The 24,230-nt window shown below is 37.1% G+C and overlaps 1 protein-coding gene across 1 annotated transcript; it reads right to left on the reverse strand.

Annotated features, from left to right (window-relative positions):
- Positions 1–645: 645 nt before the first annotated feature.
- LOC132546058 (protein O-mannosyl-transferase 1-like) lies at positions 646–17,395 on the reverse strand. Its single transcript, XM_060209755.1, has 18 exons — positions 17,333–17,395; positions 16,591–16,760; positions 15,764–15,867; positions 14,699–14,749; positions 14,300–14,446; positions 13,656–13,764; positions 13,499–13,564; positions 11,430–11,523; positions 7,775–7,930; positions 6,562–6,794; positions 5,777–5,869; positions 4,786–4,882; positions 4,141–4,233; positions 3,936–4,050; positions 3,532–3,749; positions 2,829–2,955; positions 1,378–1,555; positions 646–977 (listed from the first exon to the last, which is right to left on the reverse strand). Exons 1-18 carry the CDS (start codon positions 17,393–17,395, stop codon positions 800–802), a joined length of 2,292 nt encoding a protein of 763 aa, XP_060065738.1. The 3' UTR covers positions 646–799.
- Positions 17,396–24,230: the final 6,835 nt, after the last annotated feature.

Below are 24,230 nucleotides of genomic sequence, written 5' to 3' on the forward strand. Positions count from 1 at the left end.
TTTACATGCTGACCATTCTCACTCTCACCAGTCGACCTGCACTTCATGGATCTACAATAAAGAATGTGTGACTAAAACATGACATGTATGCCTTGGCTCCAATGTCAGCAGGACATGTATGCCTTGGCTCCAATGTATCATTATGTGACAAATTTATGTGTTCTCATAATATTGTTTGACCTTTTGTAAAGTTCAATCAAAATCTAAAAATGGAGTCACTAAAGTGATGTCGTTGGATTGGTTGATGATTTTCTATAAATAGTTACCTTGACCTGGAAACCCAGTATTAATCCATCTAATATTTAAGTTGACCTTTATTTACAGTTTCATCAAAATACCTTTGTAAAAAACATGCTATAGAGTTGATATTGAATTCTAAAAATAGTAACGGTGACTTCAATCTTGGTGCCCTGAAACATGCTTTCATTTAAGGTATTGTAGACTTTTGTGTAAAGTTTTATTAAAAATGAAAACTTGATATTGATTTACGATGGTACAAGACAGAAGTTGACATATATGTGTAACACTATTATGTACTTCCCCTCCTCCACAACAGAAGATTTATCTTCCTTCCCCCACCCCCTTCACAGCTATCCCCTGCCCCCTCATGGCTACCCCCTCCCCATGACTATCCCCTCCCCCACAATATATAATGACTGGGGCAAAAAAAGGCACAGATCTCTAATCTCTTTGATCTATCAGAACTTAATCTGCTGACAGGGCACAAGGTCATAAAAGCTGCTTCTAAGCTCTACTATCATATTCCTTTCCCCTCTTAAGCTGCCAAAGGATCTCAAAATCATTGATCAGTGTGAACAAGGAAATCCCAGGTGTCCTTCCAGGTAAGATGCTGAATGTCATTTGGTGAAAGGCCAGAGCTTCCGTAGGAGAATACAGCCAATTTGACGAAGGCCCACACTGCTGCTGATACAAGGCCCAGACAAATACTGCTAACAATTGTTGGCGCAAATGCAAACCTGCAGAACAAAACATGGTGCCGTGAACTACCTGTATATTTAGCTGTGACAGATGTTTACCAAGGTATGTAAATGACTATAACAGGACACACAATGATATAGATATACCTGTAACAGGACACACCTGTGGTATAGATTTACCTGTAACAGGACACACAATGATATAGATATACCTGTAACAGGACACACCTGTGGTGAATTGATGTATATATTTACCTGTGACAGTACCTACCTGTGGGAGATGATGTTCTTATTTACCTGTGACAGTACCTATCTGTGGGAGATGATGTTCATATTTACCTGTGACACACAGTACCTAACAGGACACACCTGCGGGTAACAGACACATGTGAATTGATGTATATATGTGTGGGAGATATTTACCTGTGACATTACTCACCTGCGGGAGATGATGTAAATATGGTCCACAACAGCTGCCAAAGACAGGATCTTGTAGATAACACATGGGAGATAACTATGCATGAAAAGGGTTCTATCTGTCAGGAAAAAGGGCAAGTAGTGGCAGAAATATCCACCTATAAGGAGTTCGCCGAAGAACAGGAAATGGTGCCACTCATCTGTAATAAATAAACACTGATTCCAGTCAACAAACTCAAGGTAAATCACTGATTACATAACTACAATCAATTTTGTTATGAACACTTTTATAACAACACCTATCAGAACTTTGTTTCACTTTTTGTTCTCATTGTTTTTACTCTGATGTCATTATTAAGAGGCATCACCTGCATAGACATTACAAAGGTGGGCATGCCCTGTAAGTGTTTTTTTTCATAGTGATCCAAGAAAATCACCTTTTTACAAATATTTGTTAGTAGTCTAGGTTATATCAGCAAAGTTTTCATTTAAATTTCCGTTTCATATAAGATTTAATGCGAGATTAGTATGAGACAGAACAATAGATCCTTTTAAGGTATATTGTAAGGTTCCCTTGTGATCGATTGTTGGGTCCCTTTGAGGTAGATTGTAGGGTCCCTATAAGGTATTTTGTAGTGTCCCTTTAAGGTAGATTGTAGTGTCCCTATAAGGTATTTTGTAGTGTCCCTATAAGGTATTTTGTAGTGTCTCTCTGAGGTAGATTGTAGTGTCCCTATAAGGTATTTTGTAGTGTCTCTCTGAGGTAGATTGTAGTGTCCCTATAAGGTGTTTTGTAGTGTCCCTTTAAGGTATTTTGTAGTGTCCCTATAAGGTATTTTGTAGTGTCCCTCTGAGGTAGATTGTAGTGTCCCTATAAGGTATTTTGTAATGTCCCTATAAGGTATTTTGTAGTGTCCCTTTAAGGTATTTTGTAGTGTCCCTCTGAGGTAGATTGTAGTGTCCCTTTAAGGTATTTTGTAGTGTCCCTTTAAGGTATTTTGTAGTGTCCCTTTAAGGTAGATTGTAGGGTTCCTTTGAGGTATGATGTGGTGTCTGTGTAAGGTGGAAAAAACCAATAACTCCAATAAGGAAAAAAGAACTTTAGGTAATGGTAACAATTTCCACAATAAGCTGTGTTAGGAGATCTATAGACATATCTAAATCATGATAAAAACAGACGGCTATAACACATAAAAAAAATTGACAAAATCAAGACACTTCTCTGGAAAAATAATTAATAAGCCTACCAAGTTTCAAAGAGATTGGTGAAAAACCTGTTTTGGTGTTAAAAAAACTTCATCTTCGCAACAATGTATTAGGATGAAAGAAACAAATTCTAACATTGATAAAAGTATGTTTATTTTGGAGAAGAAAAGATAAAACTGTTTCAGGAGTTTTTTTACAAGTTAGTACTTTCTTGTAATTTGCTTTAAAAGGTAAAAATATTGGAAGACCAAAAAAAAGGAAACTTACTTTCAGTCAAATCAAATATGTCACGTCTTCTTCTCATGAGGTAAAGGATAAAAAGTCCAATGTAGATGAAGATGGAGAGTGAAGCACAATACCAGATGACAGGGTTCCCGAGGAGGTGGATCTGGGCCTGAAATATAGTCACATTATCTGTTAGGATTTTAGCAAACAGCCAACATAGGAGCCTGACTCTAGGTCAAGAGCCCCAATCAGAAATATATAAACTGACCATTAGTTGGTTCACATACCACTGAAGTAATATGCACTGAATTTGGCCATAGGATGATTCATTTGCAAAAGTTGGACCTGGCCACTGGATTCTCTGATTGGACTAAATAGTGGGTGTTAAAGATATAGCAGAACGCAATGAAGGATCATTTTTCGCCATAAGACTGTGCTCCCCTGTTGACCAAAGGGAATTAAGGTTATGGTTGGAAGGATGACTTTTCATCATGTGGTTTCTTACATTGGATGTAGGAGACATCCAGTAGGGTTTCTCTACTTACATTGGACGTAGGAGACATCCAGTAGGGTTTCTCTACTTACATTGGACGTAGGAGACATCCAGTAGGGTTTCTCTACTTACATTGGACGTAGGAGACATCCAGTAGGGTTTCTCTACTTACATTGTACGTAGGAGACATCCAGTAGGGTTTTTCTACTTACATTGGATGTAGGAGACATCCAGTAGGGTTTCTCTACTTACATTGGATGTAGGAGACATCCAGTAGGCTGTGTTCTTGGTGAGGAAGGGCCAGTCCAAAGGTCCAGAGCTGTACTTGTGTTCCATGTCAATATCAATCTTGGAGAAGAACATCTTGGTTTGGAGTTCAAAAAATTTCCTCCAGAATGACAAGTGTGTGGGCTTGAGAGGGATCATCTCTGTATTGGCTAACTCTCGGGCCTGCTGTTCCTTCTCTGGATCTAGGTAGCAGATATTTACAAACAAATAACTCATTCATTAGAATCAAATATAACATCACATGCATGTCGGTTTTACATGTTACAACAACTTTTGAGTGACAAAGCCTTGTCACACAGGAGCTGTAAAGAGATTGGAGTCAATTTAGGCACACTGTGTATATTGTATACAGTATATTACCAACTCACTTGTAGTGTAACGGTGCTCCTCCACATTCCAAACAGTGCCGGGCTGTACGGTCACGCGGTCTGTGGCGACCTCTATCTGATGGAACCCCCATTCTGGCAGCTGTTTACCTGTAGCCTGCAAATAACAAGGTTAAATAAACATATACAAATATACACCTCAAACACACAATATCTTATAGGACAACATAATTTTTATTTACTTTACCTTCAGGGCTTGTCGAGTGTCCATGTGGACAAATCTTACATGACTTTTGATAGTCTGCCATGTGTTCTCATCAGTATCACGGTTATCAATCTCCTGCAAATAAAACAAAATGTCTTTAAGACAGTGTAAGCAACAACATAAATAAAAAAAAAAATAAGGCAAACAAAAATTTTCTTGAAGTTTGTACCAGACAAATCAAGAATCATAATTAATTTTGTCAAAATTGTAAGGGGGTAAATAATGGCATCGTTAACATCAACAAAGGGCATTGTCTGTCATCATCAACATTAGTAAAGACTGTGAAAGGGACATCATCTGTCATTATCAACATTAGCAAAGGTTGTGAAAAGGGCATCATCTGTCATCATCAACATTAGTAAAGGTTGTGAAAAGGGCATCGTCTGTCATTATCAACATTAATATAGGGTGTGATAGGGGCATCATCTGTCATTATCAACATTAGCAAAGATTGTGAAAAGGACAGCATCTGTCAGTATCAACGTTAGTATAGGCTGTGAAAGGGGCATCATCTGTCATTATCAACATTAGCAAAGGTTGTGAAAAGGGCATCATCTGTCATTATCAACATTAATAAAGCCAGTGTCCTGTTATCCTGACCTGTTAAAAAAAAAAACCAGTACTTACCACCCTCCAGAAGTTCTGTGCTGGCATAGATACATTATAGTCAATGTAACAAGACACCTCCTGGTTCTGTGGAGTCATTGGAGCTGCAACATCATGACTGTAAGGAAAGTAAGGGATAAGTAACAACATACTCTGTTACAGACAAAATCCGAGTGTGAGCTGCTATGTCAGGACAATAAGGAGAGGGGTTAATTAGTAATATACTGTATCACAGACAAAATTAAAACTTGAACAGCTACATCATTATCATAAGGCTCACCTTTTTATACCAATAACTAGACATTCTCACCTGTTCCGTACCTATTTACACCTAAATTTACATTATTCTCACCTGTTCCGTACCTATTTACACCTGTATTTACATTATGCTCACCTGTTCCGTACCTATTTACACCTAAATTTACATTATTCTCACCTGTTCCGTACCTATTTACACCTATATTTACATTATGCTCACCTGTTCTGTACCTATTTACACCTAATTTACATTATTCTGACCTGTTCTGTACCTATTAACACCTATATTTACATTATTCTCACCTGTTCCGTACCTATTTACACCTATATTTACATTATGCTCACCTGTTCCGTACCTATTTACACCTATATTTACATTATGCTCACCTGTTCCGTACCTATTTACACCTATATTTACATTATGCTCACCTGTTCCGTACCTATTTACACCTATATTTACATTATTCTCACCTGTTCCGTACCTATTTACACCTAAATTTACATTATGCTCACCTGTTCCGTACCTATTTACACCTATATTTACATTATGCTCACCTGTTCCGTACCTATTTACACCTATATTTACATTATGCTCACCTGTTCCGTACCTATTTACACCTATATTTACAGTATGCTCACCTGTTCCGTATCTATTTACACCTATATTTACATTATGCTCACCTGTTCCGTACCTATTTACACCTATATTTACATTATGCTCACCTGTTCATACATGTAACAAGATTTTTCTCACCTGTTCAGTGCTCGGCTAGTTATCCCATGGACCAACTGTACCACATCACCATGTTTAACAGCCTGGGGAGGCTCATCCACTACCAAGGATTCCCTACAGAAAAAATAAACAGCTCTCTGAACTAATGATATCTAACAGCACAACATTGATGGATAGATATGTTAATTAGCTATGCTGATTATCACCTTTAAAATGTAGAAAAATAAGACTCTCTGTCTAGGTAACACCGTCTATATAGATAAAACACAGTCTAGGTAACATCATCTGTAAAGATAAAACTTTGTCAAGGTAACACCATCTATATAGATAAAACACAGTCTAGGTAACATCATCTGTAAAGATAAAACTTTGTCAAGGTAACACCATCTATATAGATAAAACACAGTCTAGGTAACATCATCTGTAAAGATAAAACTTTGTCAAGGTAACACCATCTATATAGATAAAACACAGTCTAGGTAACACCATCTGTAAAGATAAAATTCTCTGTCTCAGTAACACCATCTGTAAAGATAAAACTCTTTGTCTAGGTAACATATTCTGTAAAGATAAGACACCCTGTTCAAGTAAGATTGTCCCCAATAACATTAACATTGATAACAGGTGACATTGTCTGTCAAGGTAGAATAGTCTGTTCTAAGTGGCATTGCCTGTCCAAGAAAGATTGTCCACATGAGGTTGAATTTCAAGGAATACCTAATGTTGACAGACAGTATCTTTACATATTAATAGATTCATCCAGATGTCCAGATTCTACAGGATAAGTTCAGACATGAAGCACAGACCTGTTTGGGTGTTTTACAATCCACCAGTTGTATACATCCTTGAAGAAGTAACATGTAACTTGTTGTTGATGGGAGCTCCCACGCCCGTCGGGATACCGTACTGGGTATACATGTTGGTGAGAGTGAAGCCAGCAGGGTTTAGCTCCAGTGATCCCATGAGTGAGGCGCAGCGTGATCTGTGAGCCGTACGACACATATAGGGGTTGACCCTTTGTCAGTGCAGCCAGGCCTCCCTTCAAATTAAGTAACACCATGTTAACTACATTGACAACTAAATCACATAAAATATATAATGTAATGAACAAGAGGACCATAGGGCCTGTATCACTTACCATGTTTTGTTTAGCTAAAACTGCATTATCCAAACAAAAGGAAAAGAAATTCTAAAGGTTTCTATCAATTTCCCCATCAGACCCTATACATATGCTCCAAGGGGAGCAGCAGAACAATCTACATAAAAGTCTCCTTCATTCAAGATTGCTTCAGACCAAAGAGCCTGGATCTAGGCATTCCTACAAAGAAGACTGATTTTAAAGAATTTGCTTTCAATATTGGGCCCCCGCAACTGAGACCCAGGGATGCATCAGATCAAAGTGGAACAGAATTCTAGCCTTTTTGCCCTTGCCCCTGCCGCTCAGGAAGGGCAATGGAGCTCCTACTTTGGAGACCTGGACAACCCAAGGAAAACTCATGTGAACATACTATTTCATGTCTGCTTCTGTAATCAAATCTAGACGCCTTGGTCAAACTGCACTCCCCTGTACATCAGTAGTGTGTTTTGACTATAGACCTTCAGCTGTTGTAATCAACTCCCCTGTATCTCAATCAGTATAGTGTTATTGTTATACACAATAACCGTTGGCTGTTATAATCTCCTCCCCTCTTTATCAGTGGCATGTTATCATGCCAGATCTTTGGCTGTTGTTATCTCCTCCCATGTATATCAGTAATGTGTTATAATTATAGAGCTACAGTTGTGGTAATGTATCCCTCTGTATATCAGTGACATTTGGATATCATTACTGATTTACAGTAGTTCTGTTCTACCCCCTCCCCTCCAGCCCCCCTTATCAGTAGTGTCTATGTAGATATAAAGCTGTTTCAATTTCCTCTCCCATATATCAGTTGAGCTTTCATAGCTCTTCCCCCTTTCTCATTAGTGTTATATAGACTTACTGTCGTTCTAATCTACCCTCAATTTCAGCAGACCTACCTCCAGACTGGCCTGAAATCCACTGGTCATCACGTTATCATGAGGTCCAGCTTTCGTCAGTGTGTTCAGATGGATGTAGAACAAGGATACATATATACACAATGGGATGAAAACCAGGGAGAAGATTCGCACAAAAAAATGTTTAACCATGTCCAGCTGTAACACCAAGAACAATAAGATACCTCGGTATTTAATATGTCTAGCTGTAACACTAAGGACAATAAGTGTTTAATATATCTAGCTGTAACACCAAGTACAATAAGATATTTAATATATCTAGCTCTAACACTAAGGACAATAAGTGTTTACCATATCTAGCTGTAACACTAAGGACAAGAAGTGTTTACCATGTCTAGCTGTAACACTAAGGACAAGAAGTGTTTACCATGTCTAGCTGTAACACCAAGAACAATAAGTGTTTACCATATCTAGCTGTAACACTAAGGACAAGAAGTGTTTAATATATCTAGCTGTAACACCAAGTACAATAAGATATTTAATATATCTAGCTGTAACACTAAGGACAATAAGTGTTTAATATGTCTAGCTGTAACACCAAGGACAATAAGTGTTTACCATATCTAGCTGTAACACTAAGGACAAGAAGTGTTTACCATGTCTAGCTGTAACACCAAGAACAATAAGTGTTTACCATGTCTAGCTGTAACACTAAGGACAAGAAGTGTTTACCATGTCTAGCTGTAACACTAATAACAAGAAGTGTTTACCATGTCCAGCAGTAATACCAAGGACAATAAGTGTTTACCATGTCTAGCTGTAACACTAATAACAAGAAGTGTTTACCATATCTAGCTGTAACACTAATAACAAGAAGTGTTTACCATGTCCAGCAGTAATACCAAGGACAATAAGTGTTTACCATGTCTAGCTGTAACACTAATAACAAGAAGTGTTTACCATGTCTAGCTGTAACACCAAGGACAAGAAGTGTTTACCATGTCTAGCTGTAACACTAATAACAAGAAGTGTTTACCATGTCCAGCAGTAATACCAAGGACAATAAGTGTTTACCATGTCTAGCTGTAACACTAATAACAAGAAGTGTTTACCATGTCTAGCTGTAACACCAAGGACAATAAGTGTTTACCATGTCTAGCTGTAACACTAAGGACAAGAAGTGTTTACCATGTCTAGCTGTAACACTAATAACAAGAAGTGTTTACCATGTCCAGCAGTAATACCAAGGACAATAAGTGTTTACCATATCTAGCTGTAACACTAAGGACAAGAAGTGTTTACCATATCTAGCTGTAACACTAATAACAAGAAGTGTTTACCATGTCTAGCTGTAACACTAAGGACAAGAAGTGTTTACCATGTCTAGCTGTAACACTAAGGACAAGAAGTGTTTACCATGTCTAGCTGTAACACTAAGGACAATAAGTGTTTACCATGTCTAGCTGTAACACTAAGGACAAGAAGTGTTTACCATATCTAGCTCTAACACTAAGGACAAGAAGTGTTTACCATGTCTAGCTGTAACACCAATGACAAGAAGTGTTTACCATATCTAGCTCTAACACTAAGGACAAGAAGTGTTTACCATATCTAGCTCTAACACTAAGGACAAGAAGTGTTTACCATATCTAGCTGTAACACCAATGACAAGAAGTGTTTACCATGTCTAGCTGTAACACTAAGGACAATAAGTGTTTACCATGTCTAGCTGTAACACCAATGACAAGAAGTGTTTAACATGTCTAGCTGTAACACCAAGGACAATAAGTGTTTACCATGTCTAGCTGTAACACTAAGGACAATAAGTGTTTACCATGTCTAGCTGTAACACTAAGGACAATAAGTGTTTACCATATCTAGCTGTAACACTAAGGACAATAAGTGTTTACCATGTCTAGCTGTAACACTAAGGACAATAAGTGTTTACCATATCTAGCTCTAACACCAAGGACAATAAGTGTTTACCATGTCTAGCTGTAACACTAATGACAAGAAGTGTTTACCATGTCTAGCTGTAACACCAATGACAAGAAGTGTTTACCATGTCTAGCTGTAACACCAAGGACAATAAGTGTTTACCATGTCTAGCTGTACCACCAAGGACAATAAGTGTTTACCATGTCTAGCTGTAACACCAATGACAAGAAGTGTTTACCATGTCTAGCTGTAACACAATAAGTGTTTACCATGTCTAGCTGTAACACTAAGGACAATAAGTGTTTACCATGTCTAGCTGTAACACCAATGACAAGAAGTGTTTACCATGTCTAGCTGTAACACCAATGACAAGAAGTGTTTACCATGTCTAGCTGTAACACCAATGACAAGAAGTGTTTACCATATCTAGCTGTACCACCAAGGACAATAAGTGTTTACCATGTCTAGCTGTAACACCAATGACAAGAAGTGTTTACCATGTCTAGCTGTAACACCAATGACAAGAAGTGTTTACCATGTCTAGCTGTAACACCAATGACAAGAAGTGTTTACCATATCTAGCTGTAACACCAATGACAAGAAGTGTTTACCATGTCTAGCTGTAACACTAAGGACAATAAGTGTTTACCATATCTAGCTGTAACACCAATGACAAGAAGTGTTTACCATATCTAGCTGTAACACCAATGACAAGAAGTGTTTACCATATCTAGCTGTAACACCAATGACAAGAAGTGTTTACCATATCTAGCTGTAACACCAATGACAAGAAGTGTTTACCATATCTAGCTGTAACACCAATCACAAGAAGTGTTTACCATATCTAGCTCTAACACCAATCACAAGAAGTGTTTACCATATCTAGCTCTAACACTAAGGACAATAAGTGTTTACCATGTCTAGCTGTAACACCAATGACAAGAAGTGTTTACCATATCTAGCTGTAACACCAATGACAAGAAGTGTTTACCATATCTAGCTGTAACACCAATGACAAGAAGTGTTTACCATGTCTAGCTGTAACACTAAGGACAATAAGTGTTTACCATATCTAGCTGTAACACCAATGACAAGAAGTGTTTACCATATCTAGCTGTAACACCAATGACAAGAAGTGTTTACCATGTCTAGCTGTAACACCAATGACAAGAAGTGTTTACCATATCTAGCTGTAACACCAATGACAAGAAGTGTTTACCATGTCTAGCTGTAACACCAATGACAAGAAGTGTTTACCATATCTAGCTGTAACACTAAGGACAAGAAGTGTTTACCATGTCTAGCTGTAACACTAATAACAAGAAGTGTTTACCATATCTAGCTGTAACACTAATAACAAGAAGTGTTTACCATGTCTAGCTGTAACACTAATAACAAGAAGTGTTTACCATATCTAGCTGTAACACTAAGGACAAGAAGTGTTTACCATGTCTAGCTGTACCACCAAGGACAATAAGTGTTTACCATGTCTAGCTGTAACACCAATGACAATAAGTGTTTACCATGTCTAGCTGTAACACCAATCACAAGAAGTGTTTACCATGTCTAGCTGTAACACCAAGGACAAGAAGTGTTTAACATGTCTAGCTGTAACACCAAGGACAATAAGATTTTACCATGTCCAGCAGTAACACCACGAACAAAATTATTGTCCAATGACCCAAAAGAACCTACATTTTGGCCTGTAATTTTTTTATTGATTTGCTTGCCAATCAATTTTTCTAGCCTGGTCACTTACATCACTGATCCTGATATCTGCCAGCATGTGCCAGTAGTCCTTGACCATCATTGTCACCACTATAAGGGCCGTAAAAAATCCAACATACTTGATACTGAAACAGTCAAACCATGAACAGATAAATAAGATATAAACAACAGATACATAAACTCACTAACACAACAGATACACAAACTCACTAACACAACAGATACACAAACTCACTCACACAACAGATACACAAACTCACTAACACAACATGTACACAAACTTACTAACACAACAGGTACACAAACTTACTAACACAACAGGTACACAAACTCACTAACACAACAGATACACAAACTCACTAACACAACATATACACAAACTCACTAACACAACAGATACACAATCTCACTAACACAACAGGTACACAAACTTACTAACACAACAGGTACACAAACTCACTCACACAACAGATACATAAACTCACTCACACAACAGATACACAAACTCACTAACACAACAGATACACAACCTCACTCACACAACAGATACACAAACTTACTAACACAACAGGTACACAAACTTACTAACACAACATATACACAAACTCACTCACAGGACAGATACATAAACTCACTAACACAACAGGTACACAAACTCACTAACACAACAGATACACAAACTCACTAACACAACAGGTACACAAACTCACTAACACAACATATACACAAACTCACTCCCACAACAGATACATAAACTCACTATCACAACAGGTACACAAACTCACTAACACAACAGATACACAAACTCACTCACACAACAGATACACAAACTCACTAACACAACAGATACACAAACTCACTAACACAACAGATACACAAACTCACTAATACAACAGGTACACAAACTCACTAACACAACAGGTACACAAGCTCACTAACACAACAGATACACAAACTCACTAACACAACAGATACACAAACTCACTAACACAACAGATACACAAACTCACTAATACAACAGGTACACAAACTCACTAACACAACAGGTACACAAGCTCACTAACACAACAGGTACACAAGCTCACTAACACAACAGATACACAAACTCACTCACACAACAGATACACAAACTCACTAACACAACAGATACACAAACTCACTAACACAACAGATACACAAACTCACTAATACAACAGGTACACAAACTCACTAACACAACAGGTACACAAGCTCACTAACACAACAGATACACAAACTCACTAATACAACAGGTACACAAACTCACTAACACAACAGATACACAAACTCACTAACACAACAGATACACAAACTCACTAACACAACAGATACACAAACTCACTAACACAACATATACACAAACTCACTCACAGGACAGATACATAAACTCACTAACACAACAGGTACACAAACTCACTAACACAACAGATACACAAACTCACTAACACAACAGGTACACAAACTCACTAACACAACATATACACAAACTCACTCACAGGACAGATACATAAACTCACTAACACAACAGGTACACAAACTCACTAACACAACAGATACACAAACTCACTAACACAACAGATACACAAACTCACTAACACAAAAGATACACAAACTCACTAACACAACAGATACACATACTCACTAATACAACAGGTACACAAACCCACTAACACAACAGGTACACAAGCTCACTAACACAACAGATACACAAACACAAACTCACTTACACAACAGATACACAAAATCACTAATACAACAGGTACGTAAACTCAATAGGTACACAAACTCACTAACACAACAGGTACACAAACTCACTAACACAACATATACACAAACTCACTCACAGGACAGATACATAAACTCACTAACACAACAGGTACACAAGCTCACTAACACAACAGATACACTAACTCACTTACACAACAGATACACAAACTCACTTACACAACAGGTATACAAATTCACTAACACAACAGGTACACAAACTCACTAACACAACAGATACACAAACTCACTAACACAACAGGTACGCAAACTCAACAGGTACACAAACTCACTAACACAACAGATACACAAACTTACCTTAGTGTACATGTACAGGCCACACCTGTTAAGCACAGCCAAAACCACCACTGGATAGAAAACTCCCTACAACATAAATAATCAGTGGTGTAATCAATGTATTATACTCTTCCCTAAATTGACAGAAACATTTCCAAAAATAGCCAATATTACTTACTTATGGGCAAGGTTCCTGAACTTGAGAAAGCTAAAGAGGGAAAGACACAGAAAGAACACCATCATGCCCTCCATGAGCATGAACCTGGACTGGGTGAGAAGAGCGTTATCTGTGGAACAACAACATTTTCAGCAATAGAATTATGGCAATTATTATCGAGCTTGAAATTCTAAAACCAAGATACATTTATCTTTGAAATTAAAACTGAAGTACACAAGAAAATAAAAGAAAATGATTCAGCAAATTAGTGTTACCAGACCAACACACCACCTCTTCAAGACGAATCCATACCCCATAAGAAGTTCAAAACACTAGTAGATTAAGCCTAGACAAACTTTTTCTTTAATGTAGGTAAAAGGTCAAATATATGACAGAGTGACCTTTTTATGGTACAAGACACATACCCTTACCAAAGTGAACACATACCCAAAGTATGAAGTTCCAGTGACAAGGACCCTAGGAGAGAGAACCTAGACAATGCAGCAGAAGGATGGCCAGAATGATGTAAAGACAGCAAATCTATAGCCCCCTCCTGGTTCCCGTTGGGGGACTAATCAACTTATTTCTAATTCCTAGCAACTATAATTCATACAGAATCAAAAGTTTACGATACAAATTTATTGTTAGAATTTGCAGGCTTTTACCTAAAAGGACACAAGCTCCGGCCAACAGTGCAGCCCATCTAGACAGTCTAAGTTCCACTGCTATCTGGTACACCAATGGCACAGTTAAGCTTCCGAGGAGAGCTGGCAACAGTCTGAGTTGATAAACTGGGAATGTCGCTGGGTACTCTGTAAAACATTCACACATATACCATATATAGGGAATGTCACTCTGTAAAACATTCACACATATACCATATATAGGGAATGTCACTGGGTACTCTATAAAATATACACCATCATATCAGACACATATCATAACATATCATACACCATCATCATCATCAAATTATTGTCAAATTCTACTCCTTCAAATCAAATTTAATTCATCAAGTGTTTCTGTTGGGTAATAAACATTTGCATGAATGAATAATATTTTACCTTCTCCAATCCTGGCAAAGTTAGCTTCACCGTCAAATCCACAAAATCCACCTGACAGAAAAACAGACAAACCAAATCTAGAATTCACCTAGAGGAAGAACTTTCATCAAAATATTAAAAAGTGATCCTAGGGAAAAGTAGACTATAATTTACATCTGACAAGGACTGTCAGAATCTTTCTAGACTACACAAAGATCAACACATGGAGTTGTCTGAAGTCATCCTGATAAGTTATTTGCCAGAAAAAAAAGCACTGCTTCACTTAAAGATTCAAATCTGTTGTATGATTTTTTTTTAATTTTCAAAAAAGGTGCAGGAAATAGAAAAATGAATGGGCTATAATTCAAGCAATTCAAATTTTGATCAAACAAATTTCTACTACTGACATATATTTTGATATCATGCAAGTAAATATCTGTGAAGTTTCATAAGTAAGAAACAAGAGTATCATTGAAACTGATGAATACTCCCTGAAAATTTTTATTGGATACAAAATTCAACAAATGACAAAAATTCTATAATGAAGGGGTTCCAAGCACTGAATTTGGTATACTGCACATTCCATCAGTATAGCTAATGTATAACCCATGACCAAGCTTCATTATCCTAGTTGAATGAAAGCAAAATTATGCTATGGACATAAAATTTCAACAAGGGTACTAATTCTTTACTTAAAGTACCAAAGTAGTCAAGGGTGACCTCTGACCTTTAACTTTGACCAATGAGCACCAAAATCTAATCAGGTGTACCCCTTGGTGTTGTCATGCTATGGTGAGGTTCTGAATTAAATCTGTTGAGGACTTCATTTGATAATTATTACACAAGCTTTTTATTAACAAGTGATCGAGTGATCTTGAACATGGATGGACAATCAGACAGACTGAAGGGCGGACAGATGGATGCACACATAGTATCACAGACAAATTGATTACTACGTAGGAGTATGATAACTCATACAGTCTAGTCAAGTGAGAAGAAGGAATCTTTCACAAAACCCTTTGTTATTTTACAAGTGAAATAAATCTACTTGTGTATAGATCTATGTTATATTAAATCAAAACTTACAGACGAGAGCCAGTAGCATCTTGCCCAGTGGTGGGTGAACATCAAAGAAAAATATTTTCTTCATGTAAAGGGTGGCAAACTTAGCAAAGTGCAGTTCATCAAACCTAAATTTAAAAAAAATAAAGTTTATTTACACAACAAAATATACTACATTAACAATATGGTACAATAATTGAATATACAAGTGTACTATCTACAAATTTTTTTGAAACACAGAAGAACCATCAACATATGAGTATTGTATACACTATTCTAGGTAAGACGTGTGTAAGTACTTCTCTTCTACAAAAATAAACCCATATTCCCTCCAATATACTCGCACATCTGCCCTTGGTAAGCCTAATAGTCAGATTCCAGAGTATCTAATTTTTTCCCAACATACACCTGTGTAAGCATGGTAGTCAGAATCCCAGGTACCTAACTCTCTCCTGACACACACCTGTTCCCTCAAAGTACTTGAGCTTATACAACTACCCTGGGTAAGCCCTGGTAGTCAGAATCCCAGGTACCTAACTCTCTCCTGACACACACCTGTTCCCTCAAAGTACTTGAGCTTATACAACTACCCTGGGTAAGCCCTGGTAGTCAGAATCCAACATAGATAACTCTCTACCGACACACACCTGTCCCCCAATGCACTTATGCTTATACAACTATGCTGGGTAAGCTTAAGCCTTGTGGTATGAATCCAAAGTACCTAGCTCTCTCCAAACATACACCTTTCCCCATCAATATACTTACATAACTACCCTTGGTAAGCCTGGTAGCCAGAATCCAGAGTATCTCACTCTCTTCTACCACACACCTTTTTCTACCAATATACTTACACAACTGCCCTTGGTAAGCCTAGTAGCCAGAATCGAGTGGCCATTGATACGATGGTGAGTACTAATTGGATGATGTCAACCTCAAAGCTAATGGAAAATGGTTTTGCTTGGACACGTTGTGGGTTCCTCCTGCTTTCATCTAGACTGCTCGGCAGAGGGGAGCCGTCACCCTAATGTACAATCACAAGTTACATAACACTCCATTTATACTTGATCTTACGGTACTGTTGGGAGGTTGTCCGTGGTAGCCATTAATGCTGTTATATAATTAGTCGTATTTTACTGATCGTTTTAGTTACAATCAATTTCCTTGTCTCTGTAGCCATGCTCATGGCAGACAAACCTTGTCAATGTATAGGACATCAGAGAATAGGTACACCTTACATTATACCAACCATGCATTTATTTAACTATAGACATGTTGCTTGTTAATATACAATCATGTACATTACATCAATATTTATTAATGCATTTCATTGCACAGAATAGCTTATCTCAAAAATATTATATTACACAATTTACCATATACAATATGACAGGCACGTTGTGACTGATTACAAAATGTACCTGTAAACTGAAAGCTGCTGATGCAAAATGACAAACAGTGAACAAAAAAGATCATAATTTAAGGACAGCATTGATGAATCAAATTTCTATATCACTGAACCAGTGTGTCAAACACAAATCTTTCAGATTATTATAGATTCGTATGCGTATTTCCTATTGAAAACAAGGTTCTCACCTCAACCCTCTGTGGCTCGGGCAGTGTCCGTGGACTAACCCCACCTCGCGAATCTCGTTCCATGTTGATGTGTATCACACAGCTCTGACGAAAAGTCAACAACACTACAATGAAATGATATGCAAATAATTTTAAAAATCAATCTCTTATGAATTAATGATATTGACAATATTGTTCCGTGATCAATTGATGCGAAACGTTAAATAAAGCATTCATCAAAATTTATTCTAACTTATGCCGGATCGATCTCCAGTTAAGTCCTATAATATATGCCTTCGACGGTTCATATCCTGGTTTTCGTTTTTTTTTTTATTTTCAGATATTTAATATTTATATTATTGATTTTCGAACCACAAACATGAACATTAAACAGTAGATATCCGAAAATAAACGTTTATCTCGATATGAATCTTCGAAACTAGTATCAGATAGTATAGGACTAACCACCGGGTACCAGCTATGAATACATATGATAGCACCATGACAAGAAGTGTCAAAGTCTCACCAGAAAAAATATACCTGTCCGGAGCAGAGTTGTGATGAACGGTAACAGCTGAGATCCGGAAGTTAACAATGCTGTGTAAGCATTTACACAGAAACCGGAATGGACAGAGCATTGTCCGGATCGACACCATTTTTCGTAATGTCCTAGTATACGAGGTTATGAAAAAAATATGAATATTCACGGGTATAATTTTATTTCAGTTAAAGTAATTGAACATGTTCCCTTAATTTCTACATCTCAATTTTAATTCGTAGCATAATTTGCCCAGAATTCTCTCCCTTTCAAGACAAACATTTTAAACTTATCTTACATATTCAAACCACACAATTCACCACTGTTATTCAAAATCAGAAGTTCTTGGTACAAAATGCTAGATGCTATAACTTTACATATTGTATATGAAATAAAATTATTATATTTTTATAATGCTGTTTATTTTTTACTAATTTTATCTGAATAAATTTTGTATGTAAAGGCGTTTCGCTCCCAACCCGGTTTGCCACTAGCACTGTTCGCACCACAACATTTCGCTCCCAATGCCAAGACTGTTTCATTCTTAATTGTTTTATTATGAGTATTTATATAACCTATTATGTTAATAAATATACATTGTAGAGCTTGGTGAAATCATCAGATAGGCTAAATCATCGGCATGTAAGAGAACTATGTACATCGAAATCAAAATTAGAGTTTAAATATTTATTAAGAAGTACAAAGAAAACAAAGAAAATATATTTGTGTTTTTAAAGGCTGCATGAAATATCATAAATCGTGATCCATGTTTTTATGTCATTTTTCACTAAAATTTATAAATTATCCCTTTGAATGCATATACTGTACAGTTTTCAGTTCATTATGCTGTGATGCAGCAATTTTTTCTTAGAAACGATTCAGACTCACGAAAACGAAAGTTTTAGGATGTTACACTGAGTCATAATGTTTGACTGGCAGGTCTCCAAGATGAAGCTGAAAAAATTGCGAACAATTACCTTGACCCATATTCACAGGTGCTAAATTTATTAAAACAAAATGATATTCTGTGGTTAACCAAGAGGCATATAATTCAATACTTGGCATTTAGATTCTTGGGATTAAGTTCGACTTACTTCATCAAAATGTTAACTGTAAACTTACCTCATATCCAAGGTCAACAGCGCCAAGTTTGTGAAAATGTATTTAACCAAAAGACTTAACTTGTTTGCAGAAACTTTTATTTATTTATTTATTTATTTATTTATTTATTTATTTATTTATTTTATTTTATTTTATTTAACGGGTTATACGTCCACCAATACGATATTTCGGCCTTTCAGTGGACGAGAAAAGGGGAAAGTGAGTATATAGAGGAAAAAGTATGAAACGATGGTAGAGATTGGGACACAAAAAGTAGGCAGAGATGGGCCATATATATTACCATGTTCTTAGACTACCTCCTTGGCCTACTTATAGCACTAACCTAACACTAACTAGGTGCGTCGCAGCAAGAGGACCGATTAAGGAGCGAGAGAAAGGGGAAGTGGATACTACACTATATGAATTTCCATATTTTTTTTATACTTATTTTATAAACGTATTGTTTATAGATGCATGAAGACAAAAAACGGTGCTCAAGTGTGACTTAATTAGTAATTAGGGCACTTAATTACCGTGACCTACTTTTCAACAATGGCATATTTTTTGGTCATTTTTTTTCTAAAGAAGGTTTTGAAATATATCATTAAATGACATTTAAGAGAAGAAAAAAAACTAAAAAAAAAATATTTTAGTTTGATAATTATTGCAATGATTATGAATTTGATCCCCCACTCGTTCCCCTATAACAACTGAACAGCCTTGAGCTGACCTTAGATTAATGTCATGTCATTACCGCCTGACCTCAAGTTTTTAATAGACAAAACATAAAAAGTATTCGTCATGGCCACAAGAAGGCCCGAACTGGCACTCCTCCTTTCTTGATAGATAGTCCCAATTATTAATCAAAGCCTATCCTCTGAGTCGGCGTTGTCACGTATACCCTTTTTCGAAGAACCACAGCGGTATCTTTTTTCGTGTGAGTTGGACATGCTCACACGGGCCACCATTTTAAGTCCCATCCGATGGACGGAGTGTTAGTGGTTAGTTGTTTGTTAGATTTTGGTGCTGATATCTTTTTAGCGTCCGTGTGTAAGTCTACTTCTCCTTTTTTGTCTGCCACAATGAAAACTGGTCACTTTAACAATGTCCACATTTCTGTTATTCTAAGCCGTTCCTGGCATTACGTAACCATTCGCATTTCGACATTTATTTGTTTATGATTGTGGTGGTAAGGTTAGTATTGGGCGGAGTTGGAGGTGTAAGTAAGGTTTACTTAGTGGTTTAAGAAATAGACTTCTTTAAAAGTAAAAGATGGAGAAGGAGAGGAGGACTGATAGGTTTTACGGAGGATAAAAAATGCGGAGGATAAAGATCGAGTACGGGTTCTATTTTTGTTTTATTTGTTTGTTCGGTTTTTGTTTTTTTGTTTTTTTTTGGGGGGGGGGGGTGGGGGTGGGGGTGGGGGGGGGGGTCTGGAAGGAGGGGGTTCATTACGCCTGTCGTTCCTAACGTACGAGTCCTATTTCATATTGTAACCTTTATTGGGGAGGTGAGTTACTGTTGTGTTTATTTGACTGATATTGTGTGTTTACTGTGTTTGTTTTATGTGATAACACAAATCTTCACTTAAGATGGTAAACGAGTGCACCTGGTGAGGTGACTAAGCAGTTAGATACACAAAACCTGTCTAATTTCAGTGAGGTGTTATGTTTTATTGTATTGATATTTTGTTTTTTAATATGTGAAGTGTGTGTTTTATGTGATAAATCAGATCTTCACTTAAGATGGTAAATTAGAGTACCTGAAGCACACAAAACCATGTGGAGACCTATGTGGGTTTATCAGTTGTTCTCAGCAAAATGACTAATGCAAGTCTACAGTGTTCCATGTTAAAGGCATGGTTTCACCTACCTGGAGCCATATAAGTCAATGTGGTGGTGGTGCTGTGTAAAATATCTATGTGGTTGTGCAATACTGCGTCATTTTCAGATAATCGGAAGTGGAGCTTTACTTTGTCCTTTACAGCGCCCTGTGTATGAACCCGAGTATCCATTCTGTTACCCTTACCTGTGCAATAGTGTGTTGTATATTATGTGAAGTTTTTTGTTAATTGTAAGTTAATTTAAGTAAACATTTTCGACAGTGAGCATTCTGATTGGAACCCTAAAGGAGACAAAGCTGTCTTCGTTGTATCTGTAAACTATTTTTACAAATGTAAATATGCAGGATGGGGCACAGAGAATGACACCTCAGACCTTTTGTCAGTATGCACCAATTAATGAGAGGAACCCTACTTCGTCCCATATAGAGCCTTAGGTATGGACCCAAACCTCCAAATCCTGCTGACATCACCTTTGTAATTCAGTGCTGTGTCTGTTGCTGTATTTTGTAGTAAAATTCTATAGTTTTCAAATATCTAATTATTTTGTTGTGATCAATGCGCCCAGCTTATCCAGTGAAGATAAATCTCATTGGTGGAAATTATAAGAATTTTATAACTATTTAATTCCTTAAAAAGTTCTGTCCTGGCTGTTAAATGTTTGAGACAGAAATTTTGTTTTGTGTATTCTAAATCTTTCTAAAACGTTTTACTATAATTTGGCCCATGTTGTTGAAATTACTCAGGGCTCTCCGAATTCTACCCTATTTTTATATTATCTTTTATTGATCAAAGCATAGCTTCTTTTTTTGGGTAAGATTGACATTGATATCAATTGTGTTGTGATTTAGTGCTTTCTTTGATACGTGTAGTTTGCCAGTCCTTTCGTCGCCATGAATATCATAAGTGGGATGCGATATCAACCCGTTCTACTTGTAGCTTTGTATTGTTTGACAGGACATGCAAACATTTTATATCCCCGTTCAGCGGCAGCAAATGCATAGGACAAACTTTCTTAATATCGAAGGGAACGATAGTTTGACGGTAGTAAAGACACCAGTCTCAAGCCACTTCAGCATATTTCAAAGGGAATGTATAAGTCTGATAGTGTCGCGTCACTTCAGCATCTCTGTTTGGTAGGAAATATTTAAGTTTGATAGTAGTTAAGACACGTGTCGCGTCACTTCAGCATCTCTGTTTGGTAGGAAATATATAAGTTTGATAGTAGTTAAGACACGTGTCGCGTCACTTCAGCATCTCTGTTTGGTAGGAAATATATAAGTTTGATAGTAGTTAGGACACGTGTCGCGTCACTTCAGCATCTCTGTTTGGTAGGAAATATATAAGTTTGATAGTAGTTAGGACACGTGTCGCGTCACTTCAGCATCTCTGTTTGGTAGGAAATATATAAGTTTGATAGTACATATATGTAGTTTAGAGACGGGTGGCGTCACTTCAACATCTCAGTTTGCTTGACATTTCAATGATTAGGGTGATATCAGGATCTGTATCCACTTAGCCTTAGAAGGCTAAGATACAGATTGACGTTTCTGATTGGTTGGTATTTTTAGAAGCCGTTGATTTTGTATAAGATATTTGAAGTGATTAAAGCGGAACGATCACGTATCTACTCTCGCACGAACTAATACATGTTAACACATCAATGTTCCCACGACATTTTTATTCCACCGACAGCAAAAAATTGAAGCATTGAAATGAGAAACACAATACTCGGTAAATAAGGAACCTATTTTCTGCTAAATACGATAAGATTGTATTATCGGTTACTGTATGGCTGGTTTTCTGCGGTTAAATACGGTAATACAATGTAATTGGTTTTATCTGGTAAATAATCTGTTAATTACGGTAATATGGTTATATTGGTTATGGTAAGTCCGTCTAGCTACTGTTACTTACGGTCATACAATATGGTTGTCGATGGATCCGCTTTCTTCTGGTAGTTATTTAATACGCCATGACTATTTATTGAGGAACTGACTTTCTGTTAATTACGGTAACACGACTGGTTAAATCTGACAGAGACTTTTTTCTTTCGGCTAAGTACGGTAAGTGTCTAAATGTCAGCTGTGTATTTACACATGTACCGGTAAATGTATTGACCAGGGACATTTATATATATACCTGTGCAAGTGTTGAGTGATCGTACCTGTGGTTTACCTGTAAATTATTATGACTCACCTGAAACCCCATGCCAAAATGTACAAAGTCTGCCGAGTCTAATCAGTTTAAAACCTTTCTTCAAACCCTGAATTCGTGGTATTAAGTGCAGAATTTTAAAGTACTATTTTAGTATGCAGCTTTTGTTAATGTGCGAGTCCCACGGATCTCTGGATGTACTGCTGTGTCAGGAGGACAAGTTACAGGTAGGTCACAAAATATTCTTTACATACATTCACCTTAACCCCTCCTATCAATGGATGATTATAGTATATCTATATCATTATAGTATACGGTGTTTCGTCTCTGTTAATCCCTTATCTTCATAGTCCCTTTATGTTCGTATATTGTACACAATTACATATTTATCTTACTAGATAACAGGCTACATAATTACTGTTAACCCCTTACAACCCCCCTACATTCCTGATTTACCTCCCTTACCGCAAGGTAACATGGTCTATTTGTACCGTCAACACCTTACTCTGGCAGTCCCCTGAAATAATTGATTACCTCCCTTACCGATAGCTTATAGGGTGCAGTTTTACTGTTTACTGCACAGCCGTTGATATTACAGTTGAACTTGAAGAATGATTATCTTCAAATATTTACATTATTAAGTTCAATATTGTTAAGGTTAAAAACCAAATAACGAAATTTATTCAAATACCGATATTGGTTTAGTGATATCAGACGTATATATGTGACATATACGTCTCTGGTGATATCATTTCACGGCTGTGCTACTACTTGACCATGATTTCGGATACTTGACGGTGTCCCATAAGGTCAAAGTTAACTGAAGATACCTCTTGCTCACTCATTGATTTCGTAAAGTGTTTCGTATATGTTTAAGGCCTTGTAACAGAGCCTGTAGAAGGCTTATAATGGGTCTCCCGTCAAGGGGAGATAACAAAGTTACTAAAAAATCAGGTCATATCACTTAGATAGGTCATTTCAGGTCAGGTTACATCAATCGATTAAACGATGTCTGAACTCATAGTTGGGTCAAATGACATCAAATATCGCATGTAAGTCACATTAAGTCAGATTACGTCAGACATCCTATATTGTACCGTGTGTTACGTCTGTCTAACGGGGAATGTAGGACAGGGTACACTTCACCTTGCTCTGAGCAGTCACGGAGACATTGTTGGAGATGCTACACTCATCTTGTCCAAATTTTGTCCGAGAGATGATGTTTGACATATTACACCTTGCCGTGTCCTTTGTTTGTCCTCAAGACGACGTAGGAGAACATC

This window comes from Ylistrum balloti, unplaced genomic scaffold (assembly GCF_031769215.1).
Source record: "Ylistrum balloti isolate Yb309-2 unplaced genomic scaffold, AGI_CSIRO_Ybal_v1 Utg369874, whole genome shotgun sequence".
Classification (NCBI taxonomy): Eukaryota; Metazoa; Mollusca; class Bivalvia; order Pectinida; family Pectinidae; genus Ylistrum; species Ylistrum balloti.